Raw genomic sequence first — 17,300 nt, 5'->3', positions numbered from 1 at the left:
GAATGTTTTTATTTCTCCTTCATATTTGAAGGATAGCTTTGATGGGTATAGTATTCGTGGCTGAAAGTTCCTCTCTTTCAAGACTTTAAATGTTGGGGTCCACTCTCTTCTAGTTTGTAGAGTTTCTGTTGAGAAATCTGATGATAATCTAATGGGCCTTCCTTTATATGTTGTATTCTTCTTTTCCCTGGCTGCCTTGAGAATTTTTTCTTTGCAGTTGGTTTGTGCCAATTTTATTATGATGTACCTTGAAGTAGGTTTGTTGGGGTTAAGAAAACTTGGAGTTCTGTTTGCTTCTAGAATTTGAGGTTTTAGTTCTTTCCACAGGCTTGGGAAGTTCTCATCTATTATTTGTTTGAGTATGTTCTCCATTCCATTTTCTCTCTCTTCTCCCTCTGATATACCTATTATTCTTATGTTATTCTTTTTGATGGAGTCAGATAATTCCTGTAGGGCCATCTCATTTTTTTAAATTTTTGAATCTCTTTCTTCTTCTCTTTGTTGAGCCTCATGTTGCTTGTCTTTTATTTCGCTAATCCTCTCTTCTATCTGGCCTGTTCTATTAGCTAAGCTTGTTACCTCATTTTTCAGCTCATGAATTGAGTTTTTCATGTCTGTTTGATTTGTTTTTATAGTTTCAATTTCCTTGGAGATATACTCTTTGTGTTCATCGAGTTGTTTTCTGAGCTCCCTAAATTGCCTTTCTGTGTTTTCTTGTATATCTCTGAGTATTTTTAGGATTTCTATTTTAAATTCTCTGTCGTTTAACTCCAAGGTTTCCAATATCTTAAATTTTTTCTCCATAGATTTTTTCCTCATCTCTCTGTGTTACCTCTCTTTCTTTTGTATCCATGATATTTGATTTTCTCGTCTTTAATGGCATCTGAGGGTGGTTTTCTTGATAGTATTAATGAGATTTTATAAGGAATAAAAAGATAAAAAAATAAAAATAAAAAATTGCGTTTTTTAAAAAAATTAATCATTAAATAAAGAAAAATAAAATAAGATAAAAATTTGAGAAAAAAAGGGAATTATTCCTTCCCCTCCTTTTTTCCTCTCCTCTCCTCTCCCCTCTTTCTTGAGAAAATCTTGTGATGAACTGTGAATTATATTGTACTAAATAGAACAAACAATACCTGTAGTGGAGGGCCTGAATTGGGGAGAAGTAATAAAGGGGTAAAGGAAAAAGAAAAAAAAGGAAAAAAAAGAAAAGAAAAAAATATATATATATAAAAAAGGGGGGGCAGTATAGACCCACAAAAAGCAAATTAGGAAAAAATTTGGGTCAAGAATAAAATGATTTGCTTTTAGGTGTTGGCTGACTCAGAGTTATGATGAGAGGAATAAGAGGGAAACAGGAAAAAGGGGTGGAAAATTAAAAAAATTACTATTGTATTTAGTGGAACAAGAACTAGATAAAATGGAGAGCCAGGGATGGGAGCACTGCTAATGTGTTAAAAAGGTGAAGTAAAAACCCTCCAAAATGCCACAAACTTAAGTTTGAGTCCCAGATAAGATAATTTGTTCGTTATTGAGGTTTGAATGAGAGAAGACGTAAAGGAGAGAGGAAGAGACTAATATAGAGGGAGAAAAGAGAGAGTGAGAGAGAGAAAAGATGGAACCACTTAAGGAAGAAAAAATAAAAAGGAGGAGAGAGAAAGAGAGAGTTAGGGGTTTTGGATTGCAACCCTCATAGAGAGAAAGGAGGAGGAAAGAAAAGATAATGGGAGGTGTAACACTTATGGGTAGTATAGTTCAAAGAGAGGCAAGAGTAAGACTGAGAGAGAATTAAATGACCAAATTGGAATAGAAAACAAAAATCAAGAATGAAGAAAAGAGACACAGACGAACAAATATAATAAAATGGGATAGGTTATAAAGTCTGCAGATTATTCTTGATTTTGAGAGCTTGTTGTCTTGCTTTTTCTTTTCTGTCTTTCTGGTCAGTGACTTTGTACCCCGGGTTCTGCCCCCGTGGCATGCTCTGGAAGAGGTTTGCAGTTGATAATTCTCTATGGCGATGTCATGTATTGGGCTTCAGTCTCGTTGGCAGTCGAGGCTCATTAGTGTTTATAGGCTCCAACAGTAAGAGTGTCTCTCACTGTGAGAGTGTTCCTGGAGCCTCTCTCCTAGTCTTTCCTTCCACAATTAGAAGCCTGATAATCCAGCTATGGGGTTGCTGCTGCCTCTGCCTGGATAGTAAGAGGCTCAAAGAGCTGGCAACTCCCCACTCTATTCCCACTCAGCACAGGGCTCTGAGTAAGGCTCAGTCAGTCAGAGCTGCTAGCATAATCAGGCGGGGCTTCTGCCCACTCAAAGACCTCTGGCTCTGCCCCTCTGTGGGATAACACGGGTGCCCACTCCTGAGGCGTTCGGAGAAATCTCTTGCCCACTCTCCGTGCGCGCCCACCAGGATGTCAGACCAGCCAGGTCACACTTCGAGTGAAATCCCTACCCACACTGAAAAGATCGAGCATTGGAATTGGCTCTCGCTCTATTCCTGTGCACGGCCCCCTCAGGGTGCTGGGGCAGCTCAGAGATTCCTCTCCTGACCCGCTCACAGGCCTCTGACTCTACTCCTCTGTGGGAAAACACGGGCGCTCACCCCTGAGAAGTTCGGAGGAATCTCTTGCCCACTCTCCGTGCACGCCGACCTGGATATCAGGCCAGTTGGAATCAGGCTTTCTCTCACTCCGAGAAAGCCCTCTGCACACACGGAAAAGTTACGGCGTTGGAATTGGCTTTCGCTCTGTCCCCGTGCGGCTTTCCCAGGGCGCTGGGGCTTCCGCTCCTGGCCTGCTCACAGGCCTCTGACTCTGCTCCTCTGTGGGAAAACACAGGCGCCCACCCCCAGGCAGGGAACTCTTGTGGCTGTGGAGAAAGTGGTCTTTCCTGTCTTTTGACAGGAGAACAATCTCTTCTAGACTGAGTGTTGCCTTTCAAACTCCATGTTGTCACTTGGTGGCCATTACCCATCTTTCACTAAGACATTTGTGTGAAAGTGCCTAGCACAATGCTTGGGACAGAAAGGGCTTAGGGAGGTTCCCACGGTCATGAGATGTTGTCCTGGCAAAGTTTGAAATGGCCTATATAACTATGTACACACATAATTGATTTCTGACAGAGGATACAGGAAGACACTGGGCAGGTGTGAATTATGCTTATTTGTTGGACGGTCTGTGCCCTTCTAGCAAGGCTCTTTCTCTCAGTCTCAGACTTCCAAAGACAGTCACTTTTTACTTTATTCCTTTTAAGTGTTTATTGATTTCTTATTTCCTTTGTTTTCTACCCGTGAATGATCCTTTCGGGAGCCAGTTTTGCTGGAGGAAATATTAATAGGTGGTCTTGTTGGAGGGGGGCTCTGCGTTAGGGATGCAATAAATCCAAGGAAAGTGCATAGATATCCAGGGTTATCGATCAAATTTACCTCACTGCACTTCTTAATCACTAACTTTAGTTTAATAAAATTCTGGCAGTTGCACTGCTGTTGAAGGAGAGTGTCTGTTTCTGATGATAAAAACTGCTTTTAGAGTGGAGCTGGGAGGGGGGCCAGAGTCCCAGTGGCACAGGAGGCCTGGTGACGGTCTCCTCCCAGTGGAATTATTCTTGGGACCGTACATGTAGATGCACTGGGTGCCAGTATCAGCACAAACACACCGCCAGACATTGCTTTGCCTAGAGAAAAGAAGTGTAAGAGTCATGCACTCAACTTGAGTGTGTCCCTTTTGCCTGAAGTCAGCAGTGAGACACTGAAGGGACTTGTCACAGGTTTAGAGGCTCAGGGACTCGAGGCCCTGAGTTGCTTTTAGTTGTACCAGGCCTGCTGGAAGGACCCACTGTCGGGGGCCATGCTGCCAAACACAGCAGGAGAGTGAAGCTCTGCCCTCTTGAGAACCCGTCCAAGAGGCCAAGGGCCGCGACGAATGTCATCAGAGGACTCTCCAAGTTTTCTGCCAGCCAGGTTGGAGAGAGGCTGGTGTCCCCAGTATCATTTCTTCACTGATGATGCTGGGTGTGGTAGCAGGATCAGCCTTACAGAGGAAAAGAATGGAAAGAATAGCTTGTGGTGGTGTTTTGCAGAAAATTCACACCATCGGGAGTTAAGAATGGGGAACAGGGAAGAAAGGAGAAAGGTAAATTTTTTAGTCTTCAAAAATATAAAGAAAGTACTGGTTTTCCTGTTGGCATTTTAACTCATAACACCTGCCCTTGCCCTTGGCTCCTCACAGTTTCCGTGTCCTGTGAATTGCTGAAGGAGCCCATCTGACTGATGGGCCAGCAGAGTGTTGAATGCAGGATAAGCTTCCAAGTAGTGGTCTGCGGCCATACCACCCTGAACACGCCCGATCTTGTCTGATCTCGGAAGCTAAACAGGGTCGGGCCTGGTTAGTACTTGGATTGGAACCTCTAAGTAGTGGCAAAATGACTGCAGCCTCTTAGAGAAAAACAAAACTGGATCCACTGAGGTGAGGCCAAGCTCTTCAATCCAACTGTCCAAAAAAAAAGGTAGTTTTAGAAATCCTAGCACAGTGATTAAAAATGCACACACTGGCTTTGTGCTTGTGGTCAAAGGCAGTGAGACAATGCTGGCCAGTAAATATCTTAGCTCATTCCTGGAGTCGTGGGGCACAATTTAGCCACTTGTCATGGTGTGGTGTTTATTTGAGGAGATACAGTTGAAATGAATAACTTACTCATGGTAGGCATGAGTAAGAGTAAGCTGTTTATTCCTCATGCTAAAACATGAAGAAAAATAAGATCTAAATATAGGAACATCTCTTAAGCCATAGAAATGCTTTAGTTTCCACACTTGAGAGAAATTTTTAGTCTTTGGGAATTTCAGAACAGCCAACATGATGCCCAGCACAGGGCAGGTGCTGCACTATGGGTCACTACTAAATTGAGTTGTTTTCTCCCATAAAACAGTACATGCTTACTGTAAAAATTCATGCACTCAAAGTAAAAATTACCCAAAATCCCATCACTTAGCATTTGGGAATATGACCTACGGGCCATTTTTAGTGCATATAAATGTATGTATTCTTTTACAGAGCCAGGATTATTTGCACATGGTGTTTTATATACTGCCTCCAGATTCAAGGAATCAGATTTTTTTATATATTTAGCGTCTGCAAAGTGGCATGTGTAAGGGAGAATTTTTCAATGCTTGTAGTTTCCGACTTGAGACATCTCATGTGCTATCCTTTATTTAGCAGGTTTCTTCTGCAGAGGTGTGCATCGGACCCATGAGACTGACACAGGACCCTATTCAGGTATGCCACCGGCACTCAGCGGGGCTTATACAGCAGGGCCTGAGGGGCCCTCTAGCACAGTAGACAGCCATCTTTGCCCCTACATACATGCCTGCACATAATACATAGTGTGTGCTGCTTGCTTTTGTCAGTGTCATACCTGAGGAATCAAATTGTTTTCTTAGAGACTTAAACACTGTCCCATCTCAAGTATGAATATAGTTGCATGATAGATTGTGAGGGACAACAACTCTTCCCCCAGAAAATAGTCTATTCCACACCTGCTGCAGCCAGAAAAAAGGAAGGAGTGTGCATGGTAAAGGGCAGGCCTTGCCAGGAGCCATGGGTGGGTGCAAGTCTGGCCCTACTTTTAACCAGCTGTGTGATGTTCATGTACCGCTCCATTCCACCCGGGGCCCCGTGTGTAAAGCGGAGATGGTAGTGCCTCTCCCATAGGAATTATGAGTTACATAGGTAGCATTCAGTGCCTAGAAGGCTGCCCGGCCATAGAAGGTGCTCAGTGATAACTGTTGTTAACTGGGAAGAGAAAATGACAAAAGGCTCCTCTTCCTTGTCCCATGTGACTTCAGCGAAGCAGCCTTCCAGGCTTTCTAACACCAAGGGTGTGTCCTCCCTACAGCCCCTTCAGAAAAACATGTGTGGGGGTTCGTATCCTTTTAGATAATTGTTCAATCCCCCTCTGCATAGATAGCATCCTAGTAGGCCTAAATATGTGAACCTCCTCCTTATGAAAACTGAAGCTTGTTAGCACCTGGAAGCTTGTCCTACACTTAGGACAAGTGAAGATGCAGCAAAGATATAAATAAATCAACCAACATATAGATGAAAGTGAAGAAAAAAAATCCACGGAAATGTACTGTTTGATTTATGATCAAATGGAAAAGAAAATAATGTTTTACTGTTGCTTGAAAAGGAAACACAAATCTTGGGAAAGAAAAAAAAAGGAAAAGATTTAAGCTTGGAAAAATTTGATGAAAACAAATTTAGGAGCAGAGAGAGAAAAGAAATTACTAAAATAAGCATAAGCCACAACTATCTGTACAGAATACAAACAAGAGGGAAATTCCAGTAATCATTCTGGGCACACATAGTTTGTAGTCCATTTTGAATAACGGTAATGACAATGATTTCCTAGCAGCATTTATTCCCAAAGCAACTTCCAGAATATTTTTTGAGATTAGTATAGTTTTTTAAATCTGTTAGTTTACTTTCATTTCTGCCCTGTGCTTACACCAATGAGTTATCATGATAAGAAAGTCTCATTCTTTTAAAAATGCAACTTGTCAAATTGTAAAGTATTTCAAATAGTCATAAAGGTACAAGTGTGTATCCATACACACTTTCATCAAATATTAACATACACCCTGTTGGTCTGAATCTTTTTTCAGACACAAAAGATTACAGATACTATTTAAGCCTTTATTTTTCCTTTTGCCCCCCTCCTCCCTAAAAGTAACTACTATTTGGAGGTTGATTATGATAGGTATTTGTATATTTATTCTACATATGTATGCATCCATTCATAATGTTTTATTTTGAATGTCTTTTAAGCTTTATTTGAAAGGTAACAGGCTATAGGCATCATTGTGGAATTTTTCTTTATTTAACATTGCTTGACATCATATATAAGATTCTGTTGCCTAATGCAAGGTCACAGATTTACTCCTTTGTTTTCTTCTAAGAGTTTTATAGTTTTAGCTCTATGGCCTATTTTGAGTTAGGATCTGTATTTGGTGTGAGGTAGGACTTGATTCTAGTTGTCACAGCAGCTTTTGTTGGAAAATATTCTTTTCCTGTTTAGTTGTCTTGGCAACTTTGTAAAAATTCAACTGACTGTGATTGAAGGATCATTTCTGGATTCTCAATTCTATTCCATTGATATGTCTGTCATACGCCAGTGCCACACTGTCTTGATTACTATAGTTTTGAAATATGAGTCCCCCAACTTTCTCCTTATTTTTCAAGATTTTTTTTGCTTGGTCTTTTGCCTCTTTATATGAATTTTAGAACCAGTTCATTCATTTTGGGGGGGAGGGGACCGTTAGAATTTTTATAGTAATTGCAGTAAATCTATAAATCAATTTTATGATTATTACTGTGTTAACAATATTGTCTTTCAATCCATTTACATAGATGTCTTTCTATTTACTTAGCTTTTCTTTAACTTCTTTCAACAATGTTTTGTGGTTTTCAGTGTATGTCTTTCATATTTTTGTTAAATTTATCCCTGAAATATTCTTTTTGATGCTATAGCATATGGGATGGTTTTCTTCATTTCATTGCTTGTGTATAGCAGTACAATTTTTTAGTATATGATCTTGTACTCTGCAACTTTGGTGAACTCTTAATAGCTCTTACAGTTTTTTGTAGATTCCTTAGAATTTTCTATCTACAAGATCATGTCACTACTTCTTCCTTTCTTATCTGAAAGCCTTTTATCTTATTTTAGTTGCCTAATTGTCTTGCTAGAACCTCCAAAATGAAGTTTTATAAGATAATGTACTTCCAGATCTTTTCTCAAAGTGGTTGCACCACTTTACATTCCTACAAGCAATGTAAGAGTGCTGATTACTTCAAATCCTTGGTTGTATTTGATGTTTCAGTCTTTTAATTTTAACTAATTTGGTAAATGAGGAATACTCTCTTATAGTTATTTAAATTTTCACTTCTTGATGACTAATAATGTTGAACACTTTTTTATTTGGTTATTAGCCATTTCTTTCTTTTCTTTTGTGAATATTTGGTTGTCTCCTGCCTGTTTTTAATTGGGTTGACTTTTAAAAAGTTATTGAGCTGTAGGAGTTCCTTATATATTCTTACTACAAGTCCTTTGTCAAGTTTTGAGAATATTTTCTTCCAATCTCTGGCTCCTTTATTCATTTTCATAAGTTTGGCTCTTTTTTTTAATTTTGATATAGTTTAATTTATCACTTTTTTATGGTTATTGCTTTCTGTATTCTAAAAATCTTTACCTACTCTCAGGTTGAAAAGGTAATTTTTCTTCTAGAAACATTTTAACTTTTAATTTTATATCTATAATCAATCTCGAGTTCATTTTTGTGTATGGTATAGGGAAAGGCTCATTTTCCCCCCATATTAATGTCCAGTTGTTCTAGCTCCACTTGTTGAAAAGACCATATATTCCTTCCAACTTTAATTGCTGGTTCTTTAATACTTGTGGCAACTTGTATGTAGATAGTTTTGAAATTATATTACGCAAAAAGTTTTTTTTAAAAAAAAAAAAAAAAAGATGTATCTCTATTTGTTGAATGCAGGGTTCTATATTCATGAATTAATTCAACTTTATTCTTCTGTTCAAAACATCTTTATCTTAATTTTTGATTGTGTGATATATTAGTTTCTATGGCAGTAGCTATGTCAGTATCATCAGTATCTTTTAATCCTTGCTGACACTTCGAGTCTGGTGCTCCTGTGTATTTTTGATTATGTATATTCTTGGTGGCTGTCCCCTTTATTATGCAGCATCTCTCTTTAAATTTTTGCCTTAAATTCTGTTTATTTGTTGCCAGACCAACTCTCTTTGCTTAACACCAACGTTTCTGGTATATCTTTTTCTGTCTTTTCCTTTTCTGTTTTCTTTGTAACTTTACATTAAGTATGCCTCTTGCAAGCAGCATATAGCTCTACTTTTTAAAACCTATTCTGATAGTCTTTTAATAAGGAAGTTCAGTCTGGTTACATTGATTGTGATTACTGATACAGTTAGCCTTATTTTGTATTTTGTTTTATTACCCTTTTTCTTTACTTTTTTTTCTTATCTCTGCTTTATGTCAAATTGGTTTTCACAATTACCTTTTATTTTCTATTTTAGAAGCTATAGGTTGTGCTTCTATTTTTTAGTGGTTGCCCTTATTTTTTAATATGCATGCTTAACAATCAAATTTTATAACAAAATCTGAAGTGTGCTATATTTCTTGTCATCTCAACCATGATCCGATCCTCAGCAGGACTTAAATATTTCTTAATAGCCCCACCCCCATCACTGAAAAAAAATTGTAATTTTGGATTTATTAAATATATTAAAACATACAAATATTTTAACTTGCACCCATCAGCTATGAAAAATAATAGTACAATGAATACCATGAGCCCATCACCCAGTGGAAGAGTGTGAATGTTTCCAATGCTACTGTGTACTCTGCCTGGTTCCTGTCACGTGATTTTGACTACAAATTAGGGCAGATGTAATTAGTCAAAAGTCCTTCTCTGAGTGAGGGATAGAATAATTAAGGTTCTTTTTAAAAAGATAAGAAGCTTAGAACTGAGCATGCATGCCTTTACTACTTGGTCTCATTCAGATGAAGAATTCACTCATTGATCTATCCAGTAGGAATCTGTCTAGTGTCTACATTTTCCAAGTTCCATGCCAGGTGCTGGAGGACAGAGAGAGACTGCATGATGTTTCCTAACCACCGGGAGGAGTCTGGTCAGTCAGTTTCACTATCTGCAGCACTCTAATTTTAGGAGGCAGTGATATCTACCTAAGTGTTTTTGTGTTCCTACTACTGATATTGCAACAGTCTTTAAAAAATCATACCATGTCCTAGAGCTATTTGCTACATCAACCAGAGCCCTTAGGGCTTGGAGGAACTTGCTTGATAAGAACATTTCAGTATGTATTTCTGAGTTCATCAGGGGAAATCTGCCTCCACCTGAGGATATGTGTCTGGGGCTCCACACACCCCACGCCAGCTGGCAGGAGCCCTGTCAGCAGAGGAATGGGTGGCAGTGTTAGGGAGAAGTGCAGTATGGGACTGTAGAGGATGTCTCTCCTGGTGAGTGGCTGTGACTCACAGTAAGAGTCATATTTTCCAGTTTTGGCAAGAAGTTGAAAAGTAAGGGAAATATTATGAGGCACTAGATTCATACCAACATGATAACATCTGAAAATCAAGAGGCCTTTTCTTCATCAATGCCTGAGGCCCAATTACCCCCCCCCAGAGTGTAGAATTTATGTGTCTCTGCTTAGAGTGCTGCCTACCCCCCCACACACACACACAACTCTCTCTCTCTCTCTCTCTCTCTCTCTCTCTCTCTCTCTCTTTCTCTCTCTCTCTCTCTCTCTCAATCTCGGTTTTCCAGCTAGGGAACGAATCCTCACAGATGTGACCCAAGCTTTTTCCTAGCAAGGCAGCACTGCCTTTTAAAATGTATTTTTCTATATTGTATAGGCATGGATTTTTCTGGAACTGTTATATAGTGGAGATGTTATATGTTGGATATCATGTGGCCCCATGGGTGGCTGTTCTCCACATAAGCATCACTTTCCTAAGGGACACTTTCAGGCCTTTTTTTTCCCCCAACTGAATTGACTTGTCTGATAATGTTAGTCAATTCTTTAGTATTATGTGGATACAACTTACATGATCTATACATGTGGTCTATTTTACAAGCTCCTTGTCATCCAGTTTTGCTTAAAGCTCAACCAAGTACTCTAAAAATAGGATGTTTAATAGTTGACACTTGTCATCCATTTGGAAGCATGCAGACACACCTTAGTTAAAGAACACTAATAATAACGAACGCTTATATTGTCATCTTTAAATTATGGGACAGTTTAATTTGTCTTTACCATTCTAATTTACCTATCAAAGATAAATTATGTTATCTTCAAAATATTTTTGAGCACTTCCTTGATTAAACTTGTCCAGGCAATGGTATAAGGATTTCTAGCAAAACAAGAGAACATCAGGGGTCATCATGGAAAGATCACCAGGGAGGAATTGGGACATGAGGGTCTAGCTTTGCTGCTGCTTTGCTTTGGGAAGCTACTGCCCTATCTGTTGAGTGGAGGTTGATGGAGCACCCCAGTGTCCTTTCCTGTTCTCAGAACTCCTGAGAGTCATGGCCCCTGTTCCTGTCATTGCAACTGGGACCCCCACATCAGCTGCAGTGTGCAGCCTCTCTCTCCATGTCCTAGCACTTCATGCTCATGACCTTGCCCTTACTTTCTCATTCTAGCTTGGGTTGAAAGACAAGTTAACCCTTCAGTGGTTCCAGAAGGTTTAGGTAGAGTTCTTCCTGGAGATAGAGGAAAGCCCTACATGACAGTTTGAGGTCTTGGTATAGTTAGAGTAGAAAATAAGTACAAGTAGCACTTGCTTTGCACAGTTTCAATGTGCACAAATTTCAGAGTTTAGTGAAATAACACCAGACCCCCAATAACATGTTTCAGATTATAGGACATTGGTGTTTTAATTGTGAATAATTGCATAAAATAGGGACCTTGTTACTACCTCTTCAACCCAGAAACCACTATGTAAATAGTAGGTGTGCAGCATGATCAGTGTGACCAGTCACATCATCTTTTCAACATCTTCATGATTGGTCTCTGCATAGCTGCCACCCAGTTCAGGCACAGACAGGAAAGTGTGTAGTGTTGCCACCAAGTCTCCCTATCACCACACCCTTGACATTATGCAAAAGTAGATTGTTGAAAGAGGGGATTTGCCAACAAAGATGAAATTGCAGCAAAGAAATGACAAGTAAACATGGCAGAAGTGAAATTTGTATTGACTAAATGGAGCTTGAGGAGAAATAGCCCACTGTGGGAATGTTGACCTTGCTGCCTTTGAGATTCTAGATAAGTTGGTAGAGGAAGTTAGTCAGTGCAGGTTTAGTGAAATTAATAAAGTGGTTGTGACAAAAAGGATGAAATGTCACAGAGGAAGTGATGCCAGCAAAAAACTGCACATTCATTCAAGGAGCTCTGGGGATATTTTATGATACTGGAAGCACAGAGGATAAAATGTTGGAAACTGATCAAACTTAGGAGTTTATAATTCACACAGAAAAGATTTTCATTTTGCTTAGGAGTTGAGTTCTTGAAAAGTAATCTTTCTGAATTTTTTTATACATGGAAAGAATTTTAAATGCTACCCGAAAGAAATTCTCTACTGAGTGCTTTTATGACATAAATACTCCTGTTTTAAAATGTAGGTTTTATTAGTATTTAAGCAGGATGAAACCAACCGATCAACAGATGCCATTGAAAAGATAGTTGTCATTCACAGTTCCCAAAAGGAGGGCCACACCTCACCGTGCAGGACCACAGGGGAAGAGTCAGGGCTGCTCAGGAGGCAGAGAGAGTGAGGGGAACATGTGGACAAGGGCTTTTTGTGGCGTCTGTGGGAAGGAATGGGTGAGGCAGGGTAAGCAGGTCTGTGTAGTTTGAATCACTTCAGGGCTATGTGTGACCTAGGGATGGCCCCTGGTTGTCTGGAGTGATAGGACAGGTGGAGAGGACCGAGTGTTAGAGCATGACAAAGGAGACAGTAGGGGCATGGGCCCTGGACTGGGTTGCACATAAAAGTGCATTCCTAGCCAAATCATCTGCTGTCTCTCCGGGGTCAACCAGGCTGTAGACATCAAAGCATTAGAAATACAGAAAATAACAAGACAGGATAAATACAGCTCCCCACTTTCAATCAGTGTTGTAAGTTTCCATGTGAAACCCAGTTTAAGTTCCTGAAATGACCTAGAAGACCTTACCAAGATCTAGCCCTCTGCTGTGAACTTGACTGTCTTTCCCACCCTCGCCTCTGTTATACTGGCTTCCTTGCATTCCTTGAACACAGCAGGCATGTGTCCCCTGCAGCAGCCGATGGAACTGTTTCTCATCTTGGAATGTTTTCCTTCAGATATCAACTTGGCTTGCTTTTCTAGTTCCTTCAGGCATTTGCTTGTATGTCACTTTCTCAGTGAAACCTACCCTAGCCATCCTACTTAATACTGTTTCCAAAAAGCTACTGTGAGTGCCCTTACCCTGCCGCAGGTTTTACACAGCATTCCCACTTTCAACGTCCCATATCATTTGCTTATTTATTATGCTTGTTTATTGTTTGTCCGCCACCACTAGACACAGTGTCCAGCACAGAGTTGGTACTTGGGAAATATTTGTTGAATAATGACATTTTTTTCTGAAAGTGGAACACTTCAGACTCTTAGGGCCACATAAGACAGGTGAGGTTTATGTCCACAGTGATATCCAATATGGGAATACAAGGGGTCCTTGGGTTATGACACAGGTCCATTCTTACGGCAGTGACGTAACCCAAATTTTGGTATAAGTCAAAACATACCCTAGCCTAAGTCACTTACCTATCCTAACACAGCTGTAAAATCATAATCTAGAACATAAAAACACAACTGAGCCACAGAAAAAGAAAAAGGACATAAATGTACTGTACACTGTATCGCATATTTTTCTTCTGTGAGCAGCCAAAATAGTTCGCCCACGCAGTCCACAAGTAACACGCTAATGGTGTAAGTCGAAACACTCACATCTCAATTTCTAAAACTTTTTAAGGGGGTGAGTGTTGTAAACTTGAAATGTCATCTGTAGAGACTTCTGTAACCTGAAGGCCCCCTGTGCAGTGTTTTTTTGTTGTATTAGTCAAATCCTGAGACATAGTGGTAGAAAGGAAACATGAGTGTTGAGGTTCTTGTTTAGCAAACCGTAACTCAGCCAGAAAGATGAGATACAAGTTTTGTCGCCTTTTCTGACTTTTAGGCTTTCCATGTCTAGTTTCTCATGTTAATAGCACAGCTATATTGGTACAGGGCTAGTGACTTTTTGCACAAAGCAATTTATTCTACCTGATTTAGTTCATTTTAGCTCCGTGGTTGGTAATTTCATTTGAAGGGTTTCTTTTCTTTTTTATTTTTCTGAAGTGAGAAGCCGGGGTACGGGGGACAGAGAGATAGATTCCTGCATGTGCCTACCCAGGATCCACCTGGCCTACTGGGGGCACTGCTCTGCCCCTCTAGGAGCGTTGCTCTGTAGCAACTAGAGCCATTTTAGCGCCTGAGGTGAGATCACGGAGCCATCCTCAGCACCCAGGCCAACTTTGCTTCAATGGAGCCTTGGGTGTGGGAAGGGAAGAGAGAGAGAGAGAGAGAGAGAGAGAGAGAAAGGAGAGGGGGAATGATGGAGAAGCAGATGGGTACTTCTCCTGTGTGCCCTGGCTGGGAATCGAACCCAGGACCTCCACACGCCAGGCCAACATTCTATTGCTGAGCCAACTGGCCAGTGCCTGAAGGGTTTCTTTGCACCGTCAAAATCCACAAGGCTGTGCCCTTCACTTTTCTTGGAAGAGTCACCTCGCATTTTCTTCCTAGAAGTAGCTTTGTGGCTGAAGGTTTAGGAACACAGTGGCCTGAGAAGTAGCTGACCCTTGTCTAGAGCGAGCCTTGAGTAAGGGTGGCTAACTTGTGTGTTGCTGGCTTGTAATTTCAAGCCATGTGCTAAGAAGAAATGTTAAAATCATGCTGAAAAGGGTTATTTTTCTGGAACATGGCTTTGAGAAAACAGGAAATGATTCAAATAGTGTCAAACAAATGACATTTATGATATTTACTGGTGATAAGGAATAATTAGAAAGGTTTAGGTATAGAATGGTATTGTGGTGTTTTTTGGTTTTTTTAAAATCTATCTTTAACAGATGCATATGGGTGAAATGATAGAATATGAGAGATTTTCTAAAGCAATACAGGAGTTGGGGAAATGGGCAGGGATAGAGATGAGATAGGATTGACTAGGAGTTGGTTATTGCTAAAGCTGAGTGATGGGTACCTGAGGTTTATTTTATTGTTGTTTCTGTTTTTTACATAGTGCCAATTTCCAATTAAGAAAACACTTTTAAGATGTAGTTGTAAAAGTTGGATAGTTTTTCTTCTTTCTGATTTTAAATGAAACATATCTGATATTTCAGCATGAAGAATGATATTGGCTATTGGCTTAAAGGCTCTCCATGTTAAGAATCCATACTTCTATTTATAACTGTTTAAGCCAGAAGTGGATACTGAAGAATGTTAAATGAATGCCTTATGAATATCATGAGATTACTATATGTTTTTTCTGATTAGACCTGTTGCTATGATGGTCTTATTTTTATTAATAGTAGATAACTCTTGCATTTTGTCAAAACCCATACAAGTAGTTATCCTTTCACTTATCAAATACTTACTGAGCAACTAAGACTAAGTGTCAGCCCTGTGCCTGGCACAGGGTTATAGCAGAGAAGGAGACAGGTGAGTCCTTGTTATCCCAAAGCTCAATTCTAGTGAAGGGAGACCATAAACCAACAAATAAATGAACAAGTTCAGGTGAAGGTAAGGCTGTCTCTGGCTTTCTAGATGCCAGAGAACCTAGGTCACCAAGTCCGGGGATGGCGAGGGGAATACAATGTGAAGAACAGCTCCCTTCCCTCCAGTGGTGAGGCTGCGCTCAGCCTGGCTCCATCAGCATCATATTTCATGGTTATTCATCCAGAGTCCAGCAAAGGTTGGGTGTTATAATTAGTTTCTGAAGTTGTTTTCTGTCTCTTTTCTGTATCTTCATATGGATTTAAGTGCTACGTTCAGAGAGGTGGCCTCCAGGTACCATGAGACAGATGCCACCTGCACTAGAGCCAACTAAGTGTCTATGCGACCATGGTCTAACCTGTGCTCATTATCCTGTTAATAATTTCACTGCTTAATCTATTCAAAATCAAAGCTACTTAGGAAATTAAAAATAAATCACCCCTGGCTTTGGCTGGTTGGCTCAGTTGCTAGGGCATTGGCCTGGCGTGCAGACGTCCCGGCTCATCCTCAGTCAGAGCACACATGAGAAGCGACTATCTTCTTCTCTTCCCTTCCCTCTCCCCTTTCTCTCCCCTACTCTCTCTCCTCCCTTTTCACAGCCAGTGGCTCAGTTGGTTCAAGTGTTAGCCCTGGGCACTGAGGATGGCTCAGTTGGTCCTAGTGTGTCAGCCTCAGGTGCTAAAAAATAGCTCAGTTGATTTGAGCATCAGCCCCAGATGGGGGTTGCTGGGTGGATCCTGGTCAGGTGGCACGTGGGAGTCTGTCTCACTATCTCCCTTTCTCTTGCTTAAAAATAATAATAATAAATCACCACCACCACCAGAGTGATTAAGCATCTAGTCTGAGTGCATTCAAGTCTCACAACTAGCTTGCGAGGCACTGCTCTTATCACACCTGATGGTGGAAGAACTGTAGGCCCAAGAGATGAAGTGCTCTGTTCAAAGACACACTGGAACCAGTTGGAAGAGCTGAGATTTGAACCTAGGCCACCTCCCTCCAGAGGCCTCATTTTTAACCAGCATACCACAGGCCTGTTTGTAATACAGTCTCTAAGGATGATGATTTCTGTCAAGATGCTCTTTCCTGTGTGTTCCAGGTTATGCTGATCTTTGCCAAGGAGGATAGTCAAAGTGATGGATTCTGGTGGGCCTGTGACAGAGCTGGTTATAGATGCAATATCACCTGGACCCCGGAATCAGCCCTTGAATGCTTTCTAGACAAACATCATGAAATTGTTGTAATTGACCACAGGCAAACTCAAAACTTTGATGCAGAAGCAGTGTGCAGGTACCTCCCTTGACTTAATATGCTTAGTAAATGTCCATGTAACAGCCTAAAATGAAATTTATTGTAGATTTCTTTAGTTCTGTCCCAAATATTTCTAGACTATGTGTTGATGTTCCCAAGGAATATATTCCAATTTCTGTGATGAAAGCTATAGCTCCTGCTATGTATTTATCTTACCCATTCTAGTTTTCCTCATTTGAATTCTGAGAGGTATGGGCTGGGCACCACTGAAAACTTGGGGATGTTTTTTTCCCTGAGTATTGCTCATATTTCAAAATTCATTAAAATTCACACAGTTCTTATTATACTGTGGCTATAGCTATAGTTGGGATGTAAACCAGATATTTTCATCTTAATTATTCTATCCCAAATTGAGCATCAGAAATGTATGAAATATACATTAATATACATTTTTTTCTTGCCTGAAGCAGATGAGCAGATCCTACAGCAGTCCTGGGGTGCTACTGTGCAGCAGCAGAAAATCTGCTTGTTTATAGAAACGTTTGCGCTTTGGGGAGGAAATGCATGCCTGTTCATAAATAAATGTAGTCCTACGAGTTCGCTCTGCATGAACTGATCCAGTTAGTAGGAGTGGAATGCTTTGAAACTAGACAGGAAGAGCTCACTAATTAA

At 40.3% G+C, this 17,300-nt stretch overlaps 1 protein-coding gene across 7 annotated transcripts in view; it reads left to right on the top strand.

Annotated features, from left to right (window-relative positions):
- Positions 1–17,300, top strand: part of PDE8B (phosphodiesterase 8B) — a 297,791-nt gene that overhangs the window by 166,246 nt on the left and 114,245 nt on the right. For 5 of the 7 annotated variants that reach the window (XM_066381714.1, XM_066381712.1, XM_066381716.1 and 2 more), the window contains 2 exons: positions 5,214–5,273; positions 16,477–16,667. In XM_066381714.1, the coding sequence (XP_066237811.1) occupies positions 5,214–5,273; positions 16,477–16,667 (251 nt within the window). The remainder of the gene's footprint in view (positions 1–5,213; positions 5,274–16,476; positions 16,668–17,300) is intronic. The other 2 variants (XM_066381711.1, XM_066381713.1) reach the window with 2 other exon arrangements.

Source organism: Saccopteryx leptura, chromosome 4, assembly GCF_036850995.1.
Source record: "Saccopteryx leptura isolate mSacLep1 chromosome 4, mSacLep1_pri_phased_curated, whole genome shotgun sequence".
Lineage (NCBI taxonomy): Eukaryota > Metazoa > Chordata > Mammalia > Chiroptera > Emballonuridae > Saccopteryx > Saccopteryx leptura.
This window is presented reverse-complemented; position numbering and strand designations above follow the sequence as displayed.